Source organism: Apteryx mantelli, chromosome 22 (genome assembly GCF_036417845.1).
Source record: "Apteryx mantelli isolate bAptMan1 chromosome 22, bAptMan1.hap1, whole genome shotgun sequence".
Taxonomy (NCBI): Eukaryota; Metazoa; Chordata; class Aves; order Apterygiformes; family Apterygidae; genus Apteryx; species Apteryx mantelli.
Window position 1 is genome coordinate 10,276,106 of NC_089999.1, and position 21,855 is coordinate 10,297,960.

A 21,855-nucleotide genomic window follows, 5' to 3' on the forward strand; every position below is an offset into this window, starting at 1 on the left:
CTTACTTTAAACCATTTTTACAATCATTTGTAAGAACTTCTGCTTTGTGGTACGTGACCCAAGACAGTTTGCATCACCTGTTTGCCAGACTTCTCCTACCTGCAAAGTGAGTAAGTGGTAACTCTTCCTGCTATACCTGAGAGTTCTGAATATTCATATTCAGAAAGCATCTGGAGGTTTTAGAATGAAAACATCTATAAAATAGTTAAGAAAAAGATATAAAATTGTAATGAATACTGCTGCAGTTCATCACTAGAGCTAGTTTTCTAGTTCTAATACTGGCTGCCCCAAGCTGAAGGAACAATTAGTGTATATGAACGTAGGCCAGAACACCTGTGAAATAACTGGAACATTTCATGGGAGTTGTATGGAAGAATAAAGTATTATCCAGTGCAAAAGCATTTACTGAAAGAAGCCTTTCAAGCATTTAGTTTGCACTGGAAACATGTTGGGAGGCAGCCTGTATTTCTGAAGAGGAGTGCTAAGTTTATTTGACATTGGTTGACACGGTGATGGTGGAGTTTTGTTTATCCTCTAAACATCTGCAGGTGATGGGATGATTAATATTATTGGGAAGAGGTGGAAAAAATGACTCAAAACATACAAAAACTGTCCTGAAAGAAGCAGTTGAATGGGAAATGTTAACTTCTCTAGTTGGAACAAGGTGACTGGTGGGGTTATCCAAGGGTTAGACTTTTTTGGGACTGTGCTTATTTGTAAAACATGCTTACATGGCTTGGATGAGAATATCAAATGTCAGTGCGTACACTAAGCCAGGATTGATCTGTTTTCTTATGTCTGTTTTGCCCTGGCCTAGGGGTGGCTTCATTTTATGTTTGAGGAAGGGATTCTTCTGCATAGGGTGTATAGTTTGTAAAATATATGGAGCCTTTCAAGATAAAAGGTATTGTAGAAATCACTATCAATAGTTTATTTCTGATTTCTTTTCTTGTGTGTGTATTCAGGTCTTTTCTGAGTGGTCCTGCTAGTCTGTCATCTGCGTCTCTCCCTTTCACCTTTTCTTAAACATGGGAGCCATTCATTTTACCTCTGTTATGTATCAGCACATCATTTCTGCCAAGCAAGAGCTCAAGAAAACAGATGAGTTTAATGACGGTGTGGGGGGAAAGGGAGGGAGGAGAGAGGGGCCAGCTAAGCTAATGAATCACATAGCAGCTTGCATGGAAATACCGACAGCAAGTCATGTCCTCCTCGAGCTCAGGCAGCAAGCGGTAAACCTTTTGTTCCCAGTGGAGACAGCAAACCACAATTTGCTCTCCAGTGGATAGTTTAATTCCTTAGTCACCTCTTCCTCCCATGAGTCTTTCTTGCATGATCGTTTCACAAGTGCTTTCATTCTTTAGAGTAGTTACACACTGCTGATTAAACTGGTATTGAAGAGGTTTATTTTCCCCTGGAGAGTAATTTTTACTTGACTTAAGCCTCTCTTCCAAGGCCAGTTAGGGCCAGCTCCGTTGATTAGTCTTGTGATGTGACCCGACTGGACTGAAATTATTAAATCATTTCACAAATACTGACAAAGAAATGGCAGTAGTCTTTTCTGCTTTGTGGGCCAGCAGAATGAGTACAGCCAAGAGACTATGTCACAATTTGGAATGGCCTCTTAGAGGAATTTAGTCATATGTATGACTAACTAGCTGCCTCTGAAATTATCTGTTTGAGGCCAGAGAGTTAAATGGTAATCTGAGGTCCCCTGATCCTGAGGTGAGAGACCGCTGAATGCTAAATTAACGGAAGAGATCAAAAGCTCCACTGTATTGAGGCAAGGGCCGTTACAGTGCTCTTCAGCATTGCCTGCGAGGATGCGCTGAGTGGGAGTACTTTGTGGGCAGGACCAACGCTTTTACAAGAACTTTCAGGACATGCCAGGCAGCAGGATGTGGTTTATGTATTTTGTTTTGTGTTAAGATTGTTGTGTTGCTGAAAATTAAAACCATTCTTGGATGAAAGCAGTGAGCTTCTGCTACGGTTGGGAAACCTTATTTGATGAGCTGGTCAGTAAGAGTTTATCCTATGGTTAGAGCTTTGCAGACTACTTCTACCCCAATGCTGATGGTGTTTTAATATCTATGAATAGTAGATCTAGTAAGGTAGTAAATGTAAAAGCTAATTTTCGTGACATTTTTTTCATTAGTTTAGTAAATGTGCTGCAGTTGGCTTGACAGTGACAGTGTGATAAGGAAACAGCCTGTGTGTGTGCGCGCGCGTGTGTGTGTTGGTACTGACACAATATTAAATGACTCAACTGGGAGAAAAGGGTGAAGGGAGGAGAGAATATACTGGCCTTGGGGAAAAAGGCAAAACTTGCTTCTTTTTGTTTGGGCTATACTTGGCTCCTCAAGATCTTAAAGTTACAAAACTAGTCATAGAAATTTGAGCAGGGATTGTATCTTGGTCTTCCTACTGAAACCTTTCAGAGCACTGCAGGTATTCACCAGTTTGGTCAGAAGCAGTCCTGCTTTTTAGAGCTTCTACTTTTATTTCAATAAAAGTTTTTTTGTGTTCTTTTTTCTCTTTTCAATTCTTCCTCTACTTTACCAGTTTACTCTTCATAAAATCTCCCAACTTCCCCATGAAATGTAGCTTTCAGAACTACACAAACCTGTCAAACTAAGGCAAAGTACCTCTTTAATTTCATTGGCACTGCATCTGCATGAAGAGGACTTAATTTGTTTTTCTTTTTTTTTTGTATGATTCTCGCAGACTGCCACTAGCAGATTGACAGATCTTTGGTACTTTCTTAAATTTTTTTTCATAGTTTCCCCTGCTATATCTTGAAGCAGATTTGAGCATAACGATTAAATATTATAAAAGCCTAAAGTTCTCTGATGATGATAGACATAGCTAGATTTTCCATGCATCAACATTTTTTCTTCCCATAACCCAGAGTAGACTTCTGTTCACAAATCTCTTTTGAAGTGTTCCATCTAATATTTTTCATGGGGCAATAGTGTTTTGCCGATAGCATGAATAGATTTGGATTGTATGTTCTGGAGCAGTCTTCTGTCCTTATATGATCTGTACCTATCAGTCAGTTCTCTCAGTCTATAAAACTACAGCAGAACTGCAGTTTTCTGCCCTTTTAGTCAGCCTGCATCGCACACAGCTACCCAGCTGGATATTTTATCAAGAGCAAAATACTAATGTGAAAACTCTTAGAGACAGATTTGATTTGATCATTGGAAAAATATGCTCTTGGGAAAATGTAAGACTAACATGAGTTTGCAGGGTCCAGCCCTGAGCATGGGTTGGTTGAAACAAGAACATGTATTCTTCCATCTGTTACCAAGATGTTAGAACTGAATAGTTTTTGTGTCTTAAATTGAATTTGTTCAATTTCTTAAGAAGAATCTTAGGAACTAATAAATATGCCCATGTCCTGTGAGGAGAGTTCATATTTCATGCTCTTTCATGTTCCTGTGCCCGTGGATGTTTAGGTGCTAACTGTTTTAGAGCATCCGTAAAAACAGGCATTACTGAAGCAAGTGAAAATTCTACCAGTTGCTTCAGCGAAGTCATGTTTGTTTATGTATGGAAAGGTGCTTCTTTAGGGGTAGCATGCAGTTAGTGTTTTGGCATGTTGTACTTATGTTGGCTGACTTTTCTGTCTTCCCCCACTGAAATGTAGTATATTCTTAACCCTTCTTTTGCACTTCTTTGCCATGGACAGGTGAATGTTATTCAAGATAGTTGCTTTACTTCGTAATTGGCAGTGAGCTAGTAGTTGTACACATCATTTGATGAATGGTAATTAGTTATGTTTTAGCAAGTTGATTGCTTTCCATGATCTGTTACATTTCTAAACCAATATGATATCTGGAAATATAAAGGTCACTTCAAAAAAAAAAAAAGGACAAAGTGGCTGTTACTGATCAAACAAACTCTTAATCTTTGAGAACACTGCCCTTGTATACAGCTTCTGCCTTGGGACTTTGCTCTGGGATTCTTGAATTTAGCAGAATTAACTGTAAGGCCGTATGATCTCTTTACAGCCTTTTAATTTTGAACTATTTCTCTTTTACCTGTGAGAGCTGCATGAAGCCATTAGATCTGTATAAAAGCATCTTAATACATAGCTGTGTTGATAGGAGTGTGTAAAGCAAATGTGAACACACCAAGACACTGCTTTTGAAATGCCAAAGTGGAGAAGGTAAAACTTGAGCAGGTTTTTTTCCTGACCATCACAGTATGAACTGTCTCCTGTTCAGCTGACTGGAGAAATCCCCTGCCATACTAAGGATAGAAAGCGCTTTAACTAATATGAGCAAAGAAAAATGCAGAGGTGATTTCTTCCCTGCATCTGGAGGAATCTCTTCTGTATTTTTCACACCCTAAAGGTCTTGTCCATTTTGACATTGCAGCATTTACACTGAAGATGTAGAAATTCTTATAATACCATATAATTATGCTTCATGTAATCACTTCTGTAGGAGCTGTTTCTACAAAGTTGTGGATAATGATAAATCTGTTGGCAGTAAGCTAGTTCTCTGCAAGACAGGGAAGAGAAAGAGCTTCAAAAGTATATCCTAGTATTTACTCTCATAGACAAAAATGCATATAATTCCTGAAATAAAGCGGAGGCAATTCCCTGTGCTCGCACAGAACAGGACTAGCTCAGCAATAAGCTCTGTTACTCATAACAGCTGGGAAATGGGGATGAGACTAAAAGTTTCCATCAACACCAGTCATTGCAGGGACTAGTGTCCTCTGCCTGGAGAAAGAGCTCACAGCACCAGCTTGCCAAGTGTGATAGCCCTGCTGTTTGCCTATCTGTGGCATAAAAATATGGTTGCTAATTTGCAACATACAGAGCAAAAAGTAACTGTTTTCCCTTTCTAGGGGAAATGGTCAAAAATCTTTTTCTTTTTTTTTTTTTTTTTAAGCATAAAAACTACATGACTCAACAGAATTACATCTTAGTCTTGTTCCCAAGAACACACTGTCAGCAATAATGCTGGTATTTAAATACTGGAAAAGTTAAGACGGCAGTGTCATACGCATCTCCACTTGCAAACATGATCCCTTGGATGGAAAGAGTGCTCCAAAAATTGGTATAATTTACTTAAATCTTTAAAATGAAGGGATTTAAATCTTGATATAATGGAAGGCTGTCTGTAGACAGCTTTGTTCTTGGCTGGCTAAAGCAAGGTACAGAGATATTTCGTGTTATATTTGCAGGCCTCATAAACAAAGCCTGAACAAAAGCTGGTGGTTATGCGGTGTCAGAAAGGAAGAGAGGGTGTCTCTGGGGGGCTCAGGATATAGCTACAATCCGTATCTTCCAGATCTTAAGAAATGCTGCTTTCATAAAATATCATTGAATTTGAAGAATAGACTGATCGTGTTAGAAATTACTCTCTGCCTCTTCCACACGCAGCTTCTTTGAGGCTGCTTGGCTGTGGAAAATTTTTTGACTGATCTTTTAATTAAAAGCTTTCTTTTTTTTTTTTTCTACACAAAGTTGTTGAAGCTCTTCCTGCTTTGAAGTGGGCAACTTTCTTGTAGATAAACATCTCATTATGCTCTGACATTTCTTCCTCTTCTTTCTGTCTCATTCCTTGATGCGTCTCATCCTGTGTTGATAGTTTTAGTAATTTCAGTCCAGCTCCCAGTGTCAGCTGTTCAGGACAGCGCTAGCTGGCTCCCTTGTTGCCATCCTCGGCAGAGCTGAAGCTCCGGATGAGCTGTGGAAACTCAGTTGCAGTCCTCTCCCCACCCCCTCACTGAAGCAGGCTGGAAACTACAATAAAACCGGGTTTATTATGTGGTCATCATGTCTTAATAAACAAAAGGCAGTTGTAATTCCAGTGCAATGCGTGCTGGTATTTAGCATTAAGCAAACAATATTAAAACCCCCCTAAGCCTCTAGCTTTTAAGTACTGCCCTCTGTTTTAGGGGAGGATGTTTCCATTTTTGATCCAGTTTTTTCCACTCTTTCTGGATTAGCAGGGTTTGAGAATTCATGAGGAAAGAAATTATTTTGGCTCAGTCAGCCATGGCCTTTTGGCCAAGTGTGGGGCAGCATTCCTGAACCGGAGGGTTCAGGTCACGATTTCCTAATGCAAAACTTTCGACGGCAGTGCTGTCTAAAGCTGTTCTCTGCTGCTCCGTGCCTCTGTCGTGGCTTGCTGCCCTCTCAGGGGTACAAGCACAAGTGTTTATGGGCAGGACAGTGAATTAGATCAGGATCTGCCTTTAACAAAAACGTGAGGGGGAAGACATGCAGATATTTTTATAGCTAGATCAGTTCCCTCATTCAATTCACAGCATGGCCTGGCCTCATGAACATTTAAATAAACAGGTTGAATATATTAGTCTTTTAATCATGAAAATCAAGCTTTTCTTGTTTAAAATTGCAGTGTGGTTACCCTTTGTGCTTATAGATGTGATGTCAGGTAGATTTTGGTAACTTAGAGGAGTGATCCATGACATCTGACTTGTCTGGAAGGAGGAGGTTCTTTTCACTTCCCTTTCCATTTGGATTCTTGGACCAGGAAGTTTTAGATAACTGTTCTGTGTTAACATCTGGCAGCAGATCAGGTATTGTTGATCGCTGATTAATGTTCCGTTGTGACAGCTGCTGTATATGCACTGTACATGGAGGAATGTATCCACTTATTACTTCATGATGACCATTATTAACTGAATTTACACAGTGAGACTTGGGGGTGGGGGGACATATTTATTCCCTATATTCCTTGAAGCACTCAAGGCTGGTATTCTATCTGATGCTTTTCTATATAAATGTGTTTTCCAGAAAGAGGAGTATAGCTGTCTTCTTGCCATTGTTAAATGTAATAACCCCTCAGTAGCAAACTTCTGGGCTAGATGAGTTGGGAAGCAGTTTTCTGAGCTGGAGAGAATTATCTACTTGCCAGTAAGCTAGAATCCAGGAAAACACCGAAATTCTTACTCCAGCTAACAGTCATTTATCTCAAGAAAATCTTAGTGCAGCTGTATCAGTTGAAAAATTAATGTTCTGCCTTAGCTCAGAGCAAATCCACTGCTTTATTCTGAACAGCACCTCCCTGGGGAAGTGTTAGTAAACTTCACGTGCGCCCCCTAAAGCAGTTGCTAACCTCTTTCGGGACGGCAGAAGCCTCAATGCTAGCAGCAGGTATAAAAACAAAGGAAATCCCTAAGTCACCAATCAGACTAAACTAAAAATTCTCCATTTCATTGAAATATCACAGGTTTTGTTTCCATTCACTGAAAAGATTCAAATTTAGGAATTCTTTTCTTATTTATTTTTCTTAAAATTTTCTGGTTTAAAAGAAATCAGAAAAGTGGTTGGCTGAACATTAATTTTACTGTAGGTATAAGAAAATCATATGTGATCTCATCTCATTTTGACAGGTGCACAGGCAGGAAATGTTCTGGAACAAAGAAATAAAATCGGGAAGTGTCCCAGTATGCAGAAATCCCTGTAATGTTGGCATGCTAAGGTCACAGGTATAGAATCAAGGCCTTTATAAGGAATAGAAACAGTCAGTTAACAGCTGGGAAAGCTGTGGAAATTGTAAAATTGGGTCTGGCAGAAGAGGCAACTAGGGGTGACTTTTTTTAAAAAGCAAAATTCTGGATTTCTGTAAATTCCACCAGATTGATTTGGGGATAACAGTGCATATAGAAAAATTTTGTCATCTTTTTTTTTGGAGCAAGACAAGGGATATATTTAGCAGGTGACTAAAGTTTTTGGCAGACCCACCAGTATTCACAGTTCCAAAAAAAGTAGGCTTGAGTTTACCAGGGGTCATGCCAGTGAGCATATGATACAGAGTTTCTCTGAACATTTGCTGGACCATTTGCTTGGGATTTTTTGATGTTTGTTATGCCAGGTTGCTGGGTACTCTAGAAATCCAAAGCAGTGCAGTGTTAGATTGCAATTACAGTTGTAAGAAATACTCAGAGGAGCTCTGTATCCTATGGACACTGTCATGAGCACATCTGCTGAAATTCACAGTGAGACTTTGTGAATAGGTTTCGATCAGATCTCGTCTCATTTACCTTCTGAATGAGACCTTGTTTGCACTGTCGTGGCACTGAGTTGTGACAATGCGAACTTGTGCTTCAGTTCTTGCTATGGCTGTGTTAACAGGTTGGAATCACCAGATCCTGAGAAGAGCTGATCTTATTTTTCTATTCCCATTTTCCTGCTTCTTTTGAAGAGTTAAATATATGGCTTTCCATGTCAGAAGGGGCAAGCTGGCAGAATTATTGATCAGGGTGAATCCTGCAAGCTGAAAATAAAATGTTAGTGATCTTTATGCCATTCCTTAATTGTGGAGCAGAGCTTCCTTGAGTATTTTCCTTTATAAAAGCACTATGTAACTTAAAGTGAAGGGAACAGTGTAAATAGGGCCTTTGGAGAATTCTGTTTAAGAGCACTGGACAGTACATTATATATGTTCAAATTTTAGCATCTAAAACTATCAAACTAAATGGAGATGCTTCAAATACAAGGTCACCTCTCCTATTGGACTACATTCCTGCCATAGGAGAGTCTCTTCTAGTGGCCACCCTTCAAAAGAATGTCCTACAAGCACACATATGCAGATTAAATTGATGACAAACACTCTGTACATGATTTAGTCTTTGAGTTCCAGAATAGTAGCCTTTCCCATGTCCTTCTTGCCTCCTAGATCTCTAGACTCATCTCTCCTGATTAAAACAAAAAATAAGTAAACCTTTAGTCTTCAGCTTTAATGTCAGAGGTCTCTGTAGTCCTAAAACAGGGATTACTCAGATCGAGATGCTTATTTTGCTGCTTTTCCTTTGGAACCTCTGTTAGCTTAACTTTTCAAACACAGGGATCTGTTGTTTCATAATGCGTTATATTATAATTTTTATTTCTCTTTCTTTGGTCTCTTATGCTTGTCCCCTGTTTCAAGTACCCGAGTTGTTTCCCTACACTGTCAATTATCATTATGTAGATCAACATCCTTGGGGTAAGTCTCCTTGCTTTTTCCTCCTGTTGCATATTGTACCTGTTACACAGGGAATGTAGTCAGGCAGGCCAGACAGTCCAACAGGCCATTAAAATTCTTCAGAAAACAAAGTTCATGTTATAATTACTTTTTTTTGTTTCCATGTCTGCGAAGTGAGTGGAAGGCCTTATTTGAACAGATGCTCCTATATAATTAGTATTAGATTATCTAAAACACCTTTGTCATTCTGCAGCCATCTCCCTGTCTTTTTTCTTTCTTTCTTTCTTTTTTTTTTTTTTAACTAGGTGGAGTCCAAGTGAACCTTCCCAAAGATTTGAAGATTTGCTGGCTTGTAAAGGTGTTGGCTCTATGATTAATATTTTGCAAACAGGTTCATTTAGAACCATGACTGGCCAAGCCTAGGTTTGTTGCTCAGCTCAAGCTTTTGTTTGCTGTTGCATAAAGATCAGGTAGCAGAGAGCATTGTCTTTCTGTAGAACAACTCTGAAAGAGATGGAAAATGGCATGCTCTTCTGAGTTACTGAGGAGTATCCAAAGGAGTATCCAACAGCATGGTCGCTGAAAAATGCTGACACTAGCCAGCCCACTTAGCTCATCCTATCTGAGTGTCAAGCAGATCAAGCTATAATTGTTTGTAACAGTACCATAGTGTCCCTTTTTATTCTGGCTTTTTCCTGGGCTGGTGGTAGATCAGAAGTTTTAGACATTGAACTCCCAAATATTAAGTTCTAAACAGTTTAAGCAGTTTTGAAAATAACAGTAGGTGCTGATTTGCATTTCTCAACACCCATATCTCCTTGAAAATCTGGCTTTCTGTATCCAGTGCCACTGTCATTCTAAGCCCCAAGAAGCACTGAAAACTGATTCAGATCTTCTTCATGAGTTGATCTAGTCACCTGCATGTATTCTGCTTTTTATCAAGCTGTCTTACTGTTTGCACACACAGAGGTTTAAGGATAGGGACATTGTCTTTCTGAGGGGATTGTTTTCTCCATTCCATAGTCCATTCCCTTCTAGCTGAAGTGGATGCCCCTGTGGGAACTGTTATGACAGGTGTTGAGCTTAGATCAAATATAGATCAGAGGCATTATGTGGAAAAACTGAAGAGCAATCCTGAACCTTCCTTCTAGGAAAAACATTGTAGCCATGCTGAGAATGGGATTAAAATGACTAAAGATCATCATGAGGGGTCAACTTTTATCTCATTAAAGTCCTCCTTTGTTTCTGACACCAGCTGAAAGGCAGTGAATATCCCCTGGCAGAAAGTGTTGCAAACAATAAAACTGCACAGCAGGCCATGAGCCAGGAGCTCCTGGGTCCTAGTCCTTACTGACTTACTGTGTGACCTTGGGTAAGGCGTTTCATTTCTCTGTGCTTCCCTATCCTGTAAACTAGAGTTAACAATTGTCTATTGTCTCAAATCAAAGGATTTTAAAATTAAGTAGTTAATTTTAGAGCACTGTGAAAATTAAAAGCACTATATACATGCTAAAGTTTGATTCCTCGCACTGGAATAGTATGGCAGATATTAAAAATTAAGGAGTTCTCACTGAGTCCAAAAGCGCTTGAGATGTTACAATGAGGTGATGATGAGATGAGCTCAGTTTGAGCAAAACAGATTTTCAGGAAACAATTTCCAGATCCAAAGTGGAGGAAGACATCCTGAGCTTGTTGGCAGACTGGATGGGGCACTGGGGAATGGCAGGTTAGATATGGTGCAAAAAGAACAAGAAATACATTGGTGACGTGAGGTGAAGAGGTGAAGGTAGCTTGAGCTTGAATACACAGGACAGTGGGAAGGAGACTGTGGTTGGGCAGGGCAGACAAACAGGGAACCCAGGAATGAGGTGCTGTAGCATTGTTTTGACCAAAGATATTTTATGGTTTGGATTTGTTTTCTAAAATATCTCCCTTGAGATGCAAATGATTCTTTTTCTGCTCTCTGGTCGAAACAACAAGCACTTTCTAGGAAGTGGAGGTCTGTATGATTCCAGCCACTTGGAAAAACAGCATTAATCAACCCTTGATTGATTCTGCAGCTTGGTGGACACTCATCTGTCTGGAGTCTCCTTTAGACCTTAAGCTGTGTGGGGTGCAGAGCTAATCAGGTCACCAGGGTGACCATACAGCCCTAAATTCAGTTGCTGCTTAGAAGGTGCCTCAGGCTGTGGGGCTGGCTGTTCCGTTTATGACTGCTACACAGCTCGATTTCAAGGGCATTCGAGGGGGGAGTTGCCCATAAAATACTTTCTTTTAGTGCTAATTCTTGCTTGATGGTTTGGTACTTTGTAATTAACATGCATATGCTTTAGGAATTATTTCTTTCCTGGGTTCTCTCTGTTTGGCTTTTTAGTATTGCATGGCACTTTATTTTGGAGGATGGAGAGAGGAAAATACATAAACACATACACATCATGAAAACAGTTTGGTTAATGGTGCTTGATGGATGGCAAATGCTCTGTGATTTATGACAGAACAAATCAGCAGAGCATGGTCTTAAAAACACATGGGACAGGTTGAGTGAGTTTGGAGTCTGCACTAGTTGGCAGGCTGGTGAAGTACAGCTAATCCCAGTTAAATGTGCTTAATAGTTATCCTTATGTATATGTCTTCCATTATCTGTGATCCTGTTGCATTTATCATCTGGTGGCAATTAAAAGCACAATGGTATTGTACCAAAACTGCTACTTCTGTCTCAGGAAGAGGTGTTTTCTCCCAGTGCCATGCAGTCTGTGTAGTAGCGTCATTATCATTTCTTACTGTGACACTACCCAGTCATGTGCTGACCAGATGACATTCATGCCATCGCATTAGTTTGGGCGTTGCAAAAAACTGATGAGTGATTTGGGACACTTGCTTTATCATAAAATTTCATTATAACAGTAGGAAAAACCTTTTAGATTGAATAGAAGTCCAGAACATAACAGAAGGCTTTAAATTCACCCCTTAGGCTCTGTCAAAGAACATCTACTTCCATGTGTAATATGTATTTTACATCTTAAATTTGTGGTATGACTATAGCTTGTGTGTGCTGCATACAGATGGTGTCTACCTCTCTACTCTGGACACTTGTATGCTGTATTTTCAAGACACACATTCAAACAAGGCCTTTGCTCTCGCTTTCCTGGACAGCTGGGAATCCCTGGGTGCACCTCTGTCTCTCTGTGCGGGACGGAGCTGTGCGGAGCTGATAATGCTCTGCTGGAAATGACACATCACATCACAGTCCGTTTGATTTCCCTCTTACCCTTCATCCTATGGTGTTAGCTGCACTGACATTAAAAGCTTTGATATTCCCTTGAACTTGGCATGGCAGATCTTGCCGGTTGGGAGCCCTCGGTTAAGGAATAGGATGAGCAGCGAACGCTGGGTCCTCAGATGTGAAAGGAGTTCTCAGGTCTCGAGTTGCACCAGCGGCCGTGTGAGTCGCGGTGGGAGCGCTCCGGCTCGGCTTGCATTGCGCTTTCCCCTGGGGAGCCGGAGCTGCCTGGCTGTGTTGGCGCCTCCAGCTGCAGATGACCAAATGAAGTGGCGTGGGCTGCTCGCTGTCCGGCCAGCCTGTCCCCGCTATCGCTCCCCAGAAACACTGAAGCCTTTGTCTCTGGCCTTATCATGGCCCTGCCATCACAGAGGCTTTCTGTGCTCTCCTCCCAGCACAGGCCTCTGTGCTCAGGGGTCTTTTCTTCAGCTGCTCTTTGTCTCTCCGTGTTTATTGTGCCTGCTGCAGAGTGTGTTTGTTTGGGAGAGAGGAGGAGGGGCTCCTGTTTGTGTGGGTTTTATAAACCTAGTGCATTCTTCAAAAGAGATGCTGAGCAAACTGGGTGTTAACATTAACCCTTCAGTGCCCTGCATTACTGACATGGCAAAACTGCACTGAGTGTTCCTCAGGGTGTGAAAAATGAAGTTGCTTGCTGTGTAAGGCAGTAGCCACACAGTTGTGCGGCAGGGAGTCTGCTCCCCCTTTGATCTTAACCGTCTTTTGATTTTCTTTGCATGTTGCACGTGTGCATCAGCAAAGGGAGCCTTCAAATTTGGGGAGACTTAATTGATTCTAGGATTTACCCCCAGAGGGCATTTGGAACTCCTTTTTATGGCAAGCACTGGCTCCCTAGCCCCTTCCGTTTACTTAACTGGCTTGTGCACCCTGCTTGTGTGGCTACATCAGACAGTATATTTTCATTGTAGCACATCCCAAAACTTCATGGCTCTGTACTTTAGGGCTTTTGCTGTAGGGTCAGGTCCTGAAACCAGGAATTTCTTGGAATTCTGATACCAAGCTTTCCTCCTTGGCTTGTGGTGAATATGTTTTTTAATCTTTCTTTTTTTCCCCCCCTGTCTGTGTGTTGTTAGTAATGGTTCCACAGTATTGCTACGTGCAGCAGCATATATAGTACTTCTTCAAACCAGCTTCTTTTGTGTAAGCTGGTTGCTCATACTTTCATGGTTAGGATAGCTGTTATTGTTTCTTCAGTATCCATGGTGTCCCATATTCCAACCTGGAGCTTTAAAAGATGAAGATCAGCAACTCAGAAACTTTATTTCCCTTGTAATCGCATAATGCTTTGCCATTAAGCTGGTTAAAAAAAAATTAAAACAGCATCAACTTTCTGACTTCCTTTTGTTCTTCCTCCATAAGAGGATGGGAATTTATAACATGAAAAATCTTTTGTCCCTCTCTGCGAGAGGCTGCAGCAACAGAGTTGTCTTAGTTTATGAATTGCCAGGAGTGACAGTTTTGTGTTTCTGGGACTCAATTTTACTGACTCTGCAGTCAACATAAGTGTTTCAGACTTTTTTTTTTTGTGATTCTGTTCTGCATAAATTGACCGTAATGCAAATACATTAGTTTCATGTGTGATAAAATACTCATTTTTACAGTCAAAGCTGATATATTTTCTTAGGTTATTGAACTTTTTTGCAGAAATTAATAGGTTTAAATTATGCATTTCACAAGGTATCATGAAGAATTATTTTGGGGGGAGATAATTAGCCTCCTGGTATTGGGGGTTACAGTTCATGTATTGCAGAATCTACATATTATATTACTACACTGAGAAGAAGTTAAGCAGACTGCGTTCTTTTGGGGAGGGGTGGGCAGGAGGGAGAGGAGGAAATACAAATAATACAAGCCTTTGTGAAACATGAATCCACACTGTCAGTCGTGACTGTACCTATTCAAACATTCAGGTGTTGGGAAGGCTTCTCTAGCCTTTTCGTCATGTGATTTGTTTTCTTTATGAACAGAAAACCTCAGTTTGCTTCATCTCTTTTCTCTTCAAGGAACAGTTTCAACTGCAAAGCGCACAGGGATTCCAGCACCTCGGGAGATATCATCATCTGTCTCCAGAGAGAGAGCAGTATTACGTGGTCAAGCCAACTCTAGGAAAACTCAGCCTAGCCCAACCTCTTCTGGTACACCCACTCCTACCAAACATGTACGTCCCGTTTCCAAGTCCAAGCAAGAGAATGAAACTGGTGACAAAGCTGTTTTGGAGTCTCAGGTTAAAGAACTCCTGGCAGAAGCAAAGACAAAAGACTCAGAGATTACCAAACTCCGGTGTGAACTGAAGAAATGCAAAGAGAAAGGGTCACATAACCCTGAAGGGATGGGTGCTTCAGACCAAAACTTAGAAACATTATCACCTGTTGACATAGATCCATTAATACGAACACTTCAGGAAAAAAACAGGACTTTTCAAAAAGAGCTTGCTAGCCTGGGAGAAGAAAACCGAGTTTTGAAAGAGAAGTTGCTCTGCCTGGAGAACTCTCCTCTCTCAGACACAACAACCAGCAGTGGAGGTGACAGCAGTCTCCCAACCCCAACCACCCAAGAATCTAGTTTTGGAAGCCCATCAAAAAATGTCTTGAAAGGTGAAACAGATGAGCACAGGCAACATGTGAATGGGGGTACTCTGCGCAATTCAGGTTCTTCCAGCAGTGATGTAACTAAAGCTTCCTTGTCACCTGATGCATCTGATTTTGAACATATAGCAGATATACCTTCTAGGCCAACATCCTCCAATAGCAACAACTTCAAAGGTTCCAGATGCTCCACTACAGGAAGTTCTCCAAACAATATTAGTGACCTTTCTGTTGCATCTCTTACAGAGAGAATACAAAAAATGGAGGAGAACCACCATAGCACAGCAGAAGAATTACAAGCCACTTTGCAGGAGCTGTCAGATCAACAGCAAATGGTGCAGGAGCTGACAGCAGAAAATGAGAAGCTAGTGGAAGAGAAAGCTCTTCTGGAGACTTCCTTTCGTCAACACAGGGATAGAGCAGAACAGCTGAGTCAAGAAAATGAAAAGCTAATGACTCTCCTCCAAGAGAGATCCAAGAATGAAGAAAGCAAAGCTCAGGAGGGGAAGGTCCTTGAACTGGAACAGAAATGTGCAGAAGTTCTTGAAAAAGCACAATTTGAAAGAGAGAAATTGCTCAACATTCAGCAACAGTTAACCAGCAGCCTACGGAGCTTAGAAAGGGAGCACCAAGATGCCCAGCAGGTGATTAAAGGCCTGAGAGAAGAAAACGAAAAGCTGGTTAAACTTCTAGAAGTGGAACAGCAGAGCAACAATGCAGTGGCAAAAACTCTAGAGGACTGTAAAATTGCCTTAGAAGGCCTAAAAATTGAGAATGGGTCACTCAAAACTCAGTTAGAAAGTGAGAAACAAAAGGCTGCAGAGATCAGTGTAATGGGATGTACTACTGACAGCTCTGAGGTGCAAGAGATGTTGAAAGTAGCCCATGCAGAAAAGGATCAGTTAGAAGTATCCTGTACTGAGCTTAAACAAGAACTGCTGAAGGCAAACAGTGAACTGAAGCATGTTCAAGGTCTGCTGTCTAAGGTAAAGCAATAACAGCTGTAAAATATAACACTGTTGTTTATCTGTCCTTCCACAAATAAATAACTGATGGCCTTTGGATTGTTATTGAGCAGTTAATTGTAAATATCCAAAATTCCTGTTGCATTAATTAGTTTTGAATGGAAGCGAGGGTCACATCCTATTGCCTCTGCTTCTACATGCATGTTTTTCAAGGAATAACTTCTAGCATGGCTGTGTTTATAAATTCAAAACTTTGCTTCCTCTAATACTTTCTGCAAAATTTAGTATTTCAGTGAATGGAAATGTATTCACCAAAATTGGAGCAAGAGAACAGATTAATAAAAATTCACTTTGACATTATTTAAATAAATATTAGTGAAAATGACATGAGTAGTCAGCAGCAAGTATTACATTCTGGATAAATCGTGAAGACAAATTAGTAAGTAGTGAACTATCGATATCATTGGTCATGAGAATACAAGGGCATGAGCCAAGGCCCACAGAAGCTGATATTTACGGGGAGCTCACTAATGATGTAGAATCAAGCCCCAGATGAGAGTCTTCTGGTAAAATTAAAATATTTTTACAAAATTGAAATTTAGTATTCTGTTTTAGGGTAGGCAAAATAATGGCAAAAGAAAGGATTTGTTTTAGAACAGTTTTTCCTCTGCCTTATTTGGTATCTTGTAGCTTTGCCCCCAGCCATCTTAAGTCCATTAATGGTTCTATTTTCTGTCTGATCCTGGGTGTTCAGAAGAGAGCTGCAATGTGGGGCATCATAGAACAAGTGTTAGTATAGCACAAGCCAGCGATTAAAGTCCCACTGCTGCAGCAAGAGTGGTAGTCGGTGTGTGCAGCATTTCCTGGATGGGGAAGCGATCATGGGAAGAGTTGTAGAATTGGCTTGTTGCAGAGGAAGAGAGCATTGCCAAAAAGCACCTCCATGATTTGAGTGATTTAGAAAAACCAGATGTCCTTTCAGCTTAAATAGGTGACCACAGCAAATGGAGTTAGTAAGGAAGCTCCCTAGTGCTTTTGAGTGCTTGCGTAGCTGCAGTTTATGAAGAATAAATGAAAAACTGCTGAGTGCTCAGCCTCTGCAACAAACTTTTATTGCTTGTTTTTGAAACCACAGATTTCCTCCTTTTTACTCTTCCTCTCTCTTGAATTAAGCTGTTTTGCATCATTGGCTATTTGTGACACCCAAGCAAGACCACAGGCTTCTGTAAGGCTGCCCTTCATTCAGGCTGTGCCAGTGCTGCTCACTGAATTGGCAGCATATGCCTTACTTTTCCATAACTTGTTCTTGCTCCGAGATCTCCCCTAACCCTGGAAGTATTGATCTCTGGGCCTGAGCCAACAAACTGAAGTGCAACGTATTCCCCCTTCAGTAATTCCAGATGTCCTATATCCAGAAAATACACTCATCTGCAGTAGCTAGCTCTACCACATATGTTTTGACAACCCATTGGAAATGCATGTGGTAAAAGCAGCAAAATTGTTCATGTGGACAAACTGATCGTCTTTTGACCCTAAGGCAGTGATATCACTCTGAAATTGTGATACAAAAATAGATTTGGAGCTTTCCAGGAATATCGTTCCTCTGTTCATCACCTGCAGAGGCTGCTTTGGAATTACGATCCTTATAAAGGAGATCTTCATTTCCTTTCCAACATGTTGTATTATCTTTCTGGCCAGAAAAGAGCACTGACATTCGTAGCTCGTACGTGTTTCCTGAAACTGTGTCGTTAGCACTGAAACTCCCGACTTTATAAATGCTTAGAACACAGGATCAGTTCTTAAGTCCATGGGATGCCCAGTAAAATCTCTAATGAGTGATGTCTGTTAAGAAACAAAGGCAGATTTGCGGCTTTCTTTCCTCCCTTCCAGGCTGAGAATGAGTGTGGTCAACTGAAGGAGATGTGTGACCGGCAGGCTGAGCAACTGAGCAGAACTAGCCAGAAGTTGCAGGAAAAAACATCAGAGAATGAAGCAGATATAAAAAACCTGAAGGAGACCATTTTCGAGTTGGAGGACCAGGTGGAACAGCATCGTGCTATAAAACTGCACAATAACCAGCTCATCAGTGACCTAGAGAGTAGGTGGAACTGAAAGAAGAATTTAAATGAACTTATTCTGGAAGCTCAGTTATGGCTGCAACAGGGAGGAAGAGGCACATCTTGAGATGTGTGACAAGGGCCTTACTTTAGAATTATTCCTATTTTGGCCAATCCTTTCTGTTCATGTGCATAAATCACAGTTAGTGCTGTAGAAATAGTTAGAGACAGTCTCCAAGCCTCATTTTTAGTGAAAGATGTATCACCCATTCTAGAAACTGGAATTATTGGCTTTTGTAAAGAGCTTTTGGGGAAAACCACTAGTAAGAGCTGGAAATGTGGGTTTGCTATTACAGTGGAAGGGGAGCTGCCATCTGGTGGAATGAGTTACACATTTTGCTTATCAGTGCTGTATCCAGCACTCCATGGGAATGTGCATATGTGATCCTGCACATATGATCCTGTAAAGCTTGAGTTCATGCCTCAGAATAATGATCTATTTTAGGGATTTTTGAGTAATAGATCTATTCATTCTATTCCTGATCCATTGACAGAGTATCTTAAGTTCAGTTTAGTCTCTGTTAGTGCCATTACTAGAAGCAAAACCAAGTAGGCTGCTTTGGCCTTCCATTTTTACTTTTCACCCTTGCTCTTAGATAGATGCTCTGTTTAATATTCTTTTCCCTTTTTGACTTTTCCTAGGTAGAGCAATGAAGTTGGAAGAACAAAAACAAGATACAGAGAGGCAGCTAAAGGCTCTGACTAAGCAAATGAAGGTAAGGCTCTGATTCCATGACAAAGCTGAACTTTTATTGGAATGCTGGATTTGAGAGAAGAATTATATTTTTGTAGCACAATTGTAAATGGTTCTTTCTACATCTTTTTATTCTCTATTCTCTTCATTCATTTCTAACTGATTCTTTGCCTGGAAGGGAAAATAATACATCCTTTGCAAATTACTTTTGCTTTTTTTCCCTATGAATTTCTGCTACTTTGGAAAGGCCGTACCTGCTTTATGAAACATTAAGAGCAATGAGCTCTTTCCTCTCTTCAGTGACAGTGTTTTCAGTGGTATCACAAGTCTGAATGATCAACAGGAAGAATGTTGATTTTACTTTTTGTATTGGAGGATAGCTGAGAGGGTTGCTTAGCATCAGTTTCTTGTTTGGCGGTCTTGTCAAAACTGTATGAAGGGGCAAGTATCTAGCTTGGCCTCAGCCTCACCATGAATCTTTGGTGAAATCCTGGTCTCTTGTGAAGACTGAAAGGGTGATCAATAACTGATAAGGTGCTCGGCTCAAGTAGCTGTATTTTACAGCAAGCACTTTTGGGTTGTAATTGCTCTTTCTAGGAAGATGCAGAAGAGTGGAGGCGTTTTCAAGCTGATCTGCAGACTGCAGTGGTTGTAGCCAATGATATTAAGTGTGAAGCCCAGCAGGAGCTGCGTGTGGTAAAGAGGAAACTTCAGGAGGAAGAGGAGAAAAGTGCCAGACTGCAGAAGGAGCTGGATGAAGTGAAGGGCAGTAACAGGTTGGTTACTTACAAGGACCAAGATTTCATCTCTGTGACTGCTAACACACATGCAAACAGTGTTTTGTCAGTAACTATTCGTTGGCTTGAATGTGCATATTGTCTGTTTTTAACTCTTCTGACAGGTGTTGCTGTGTTTTATTCTAAGATGTTTCCGTTCTTTTTCTTTTTGGTGATCTAGTTCTGCCAAATAGGCCATGAAGGTTTTAATCAGCAAATATTATTTAATAACAATTGCCAATAACCCTCATAGCTTTGTTCCTTATACTCTATTCCAATCTCTGTGCAGTTGTATTAAACCATCTGAGAAAAGTCTGTTTGACTGCATATATTTAATGGGACATCCAGAAGAGAACTACTTAGTCTGAAAGGAGAACAAGGACTATATAGGTCCAAACTAAAATGAGAATAAGCTGGACTTCTTTGTTCTGCAAACCTGATACTTGTTGACTGAATGATCAATGCGAGTACTAGGATTTCTCACCTCATATCTCCTGTCCTTAGTTTGAAACTTGTTGTGTGATTAGCCATGTTAAATGGTTTGAACCGTGGTCTGAGTTAACATTTAGTGCAGAAGTGATTTTGTAACACAGTGAACTCACTTGCAAAACAGTTGCTGTAGCCTCAGTAGTTGGAGGGGGAATAGTAAATATGACACTGGAGTCTGGGATCCTGTGAGCTAAAGATATACCCCAGCATGGTGAGCACTGTATGTGGGGCTTCCTTCCATGGGAACATGGTAAGAACAAAAGTGACTGATACAGTTGAGGTTGGAAATGATACGTGTGTTTTACAATGTGTCTTCTATGCAGTGCAGGACCTTTTACGTAGCCCCTTTCATTCCAAAAGTCATACCACAATTGTCATACTAAACAGTATGGGATGAAAATGAAGATGCATTAGAAAGACGAACTAACATTTATAAGGAAGGTAGTGCTCAGCTCTTTTATTGCATTGACGCAAAATGTGCCAGGGCTGTAGAGATGAAAATTTGTACAAGGTCAATGAAGAAAGACAACATAACACAATGAAACTGTTTACCAAAAATATATGCCAAATTAGCTTTGCTACTCTAGATTGTCCCAATTAATCTCTCTCCCAGTAGGTCCATAGCAACTGATAGAATAGCAACAGGAGCATGGTGAATCCTGTCATTCCTTCCAGGTAGAATAACAGTCCAGCTTATGTTCCTTGTATTTTCTCACAGTTTTCCAGTCAAGAGTTTCCACAGAAGCTGTACGATAGATGGGAGTAAAAAGATGGGAGGGATTTTGTGTGGAGGTGTATGGATCAGAATTGCTGGATGGAAGGAATGGAAATACTTTTTCAGAAAAATAAAAGAATGTGTTTAACCTCCAGTTTCATTATCAGAATCCCCAGTGTATGCAAAAAAAGCTGCCACAGAGTATATATTAAAACCAAATGATTACCAGGCAGTACTTAACTTCTGGGCCCTGTTTTCCTTCTTCATTTGTCCTTAATGAAATTTCTGTTGTTCAGAGTAGGGTAAGGAACACAACTGCTTTTCCCAATTTAGATGTTAATCCATACATAAAGGCAGAAATCATAAACTTGTCATTTCCCTCTTTATTCCTTTGTTGTTTAGTCTGACGACAAATGTATTTAATTTATTTAAATTGAATAGATGATGATCTGTTAATTTGCAAATTGGGATGTTTATCTTCCATGTATAAGGAACACGGCTGCACTGTCAGCTCTTTGGCATAAGAAGCCTGAGCTGTAAATATTGCTTTTGAAATTAGATCCCTAGAATCTGTATATACATAGCTCCAGAAGGACATATTCTGACATATTTAATTAAGTCAGTTTTAGCATTTGTCCCTCCCTGTCTTTCTCATACGTATAAATAGATGTATGTCTGTCTTTTGTTTTTGTTTGACTATCTGTCTAGCTTGCTTGGAATATTACATTGGACCTGAAGGCAAAAATATCATCTATAGTGTGCAACATATATTCTCCTTCAAAGACAGGTGCCAAGCTCTAATTTTGCATCTGTCAATTTGGGTATAACAGATTTGTCTCTGTGTGTCACAGTGTCCATTCAGAGAGTATTTAGACAAAATTTCATCATTAAGTGGTATGGAGAAGATAATTAGTATTCTCAAATGCTACTGCTCAGAATCAGCAGTGGATTCTGGTACATGTGGTGACTCTTAATGCACGCTCAGTGCTGGTGGAAATGGTTTCTAGTACGATACCTTAAAACAATCTATAAAGTATCCTTCATATTTGCTAATGCTGAGCAGCTATGCACTCAACCGAATATCCGACAGTCCCTGGTGAAAGTTTCCTGTCCGATTTCTAAGCTCTGGTTGGAAAACGTACTTTCCAAATAGTTTGCTACTCAAAGGTTTTTTTGGCAAAATCTCAGCCATCTCTTGAGGGTCGTTAGACTCCACCTCGTAAATTGATCTTGAAGCCAATTTATCTCCTACGACATCCTGCCATTAT

General features: G+C 40.4%; 1 protein-coding gene across 1 annotated transcript in view; it reads left to right on the forward strand.

Annotated features, from left to right (window-relative positions):
* SPECC1 (sperm antigen with calponin homology and coiled-coil domains 1) overlaps positions 1-21,855 on the forward strand; it is an 84,507-nt gene that overhangs the window by 29,513 nt on the left and 33,139 nt on the right. The window contains exons 4-7 of the mRNA XM_013953885.2: positions 14,250-15,817; positions 17,687-17,894; positions 18,556-18,629; positions 19,205-19,387. Coding sequence (XP_013809339.2) covers positions 14,250-15,817; positions 17,687-17,894; positions 18,556-18,629; positions 19,205-19,387 — 2,033 coding nt within the window. The remainder of the gene's footprint in view (positions 1-14,249; positions 15,818-17,686; positions 17,895-18,555; positions 18,630-19,204; positions 19,388-21,855) is intronic.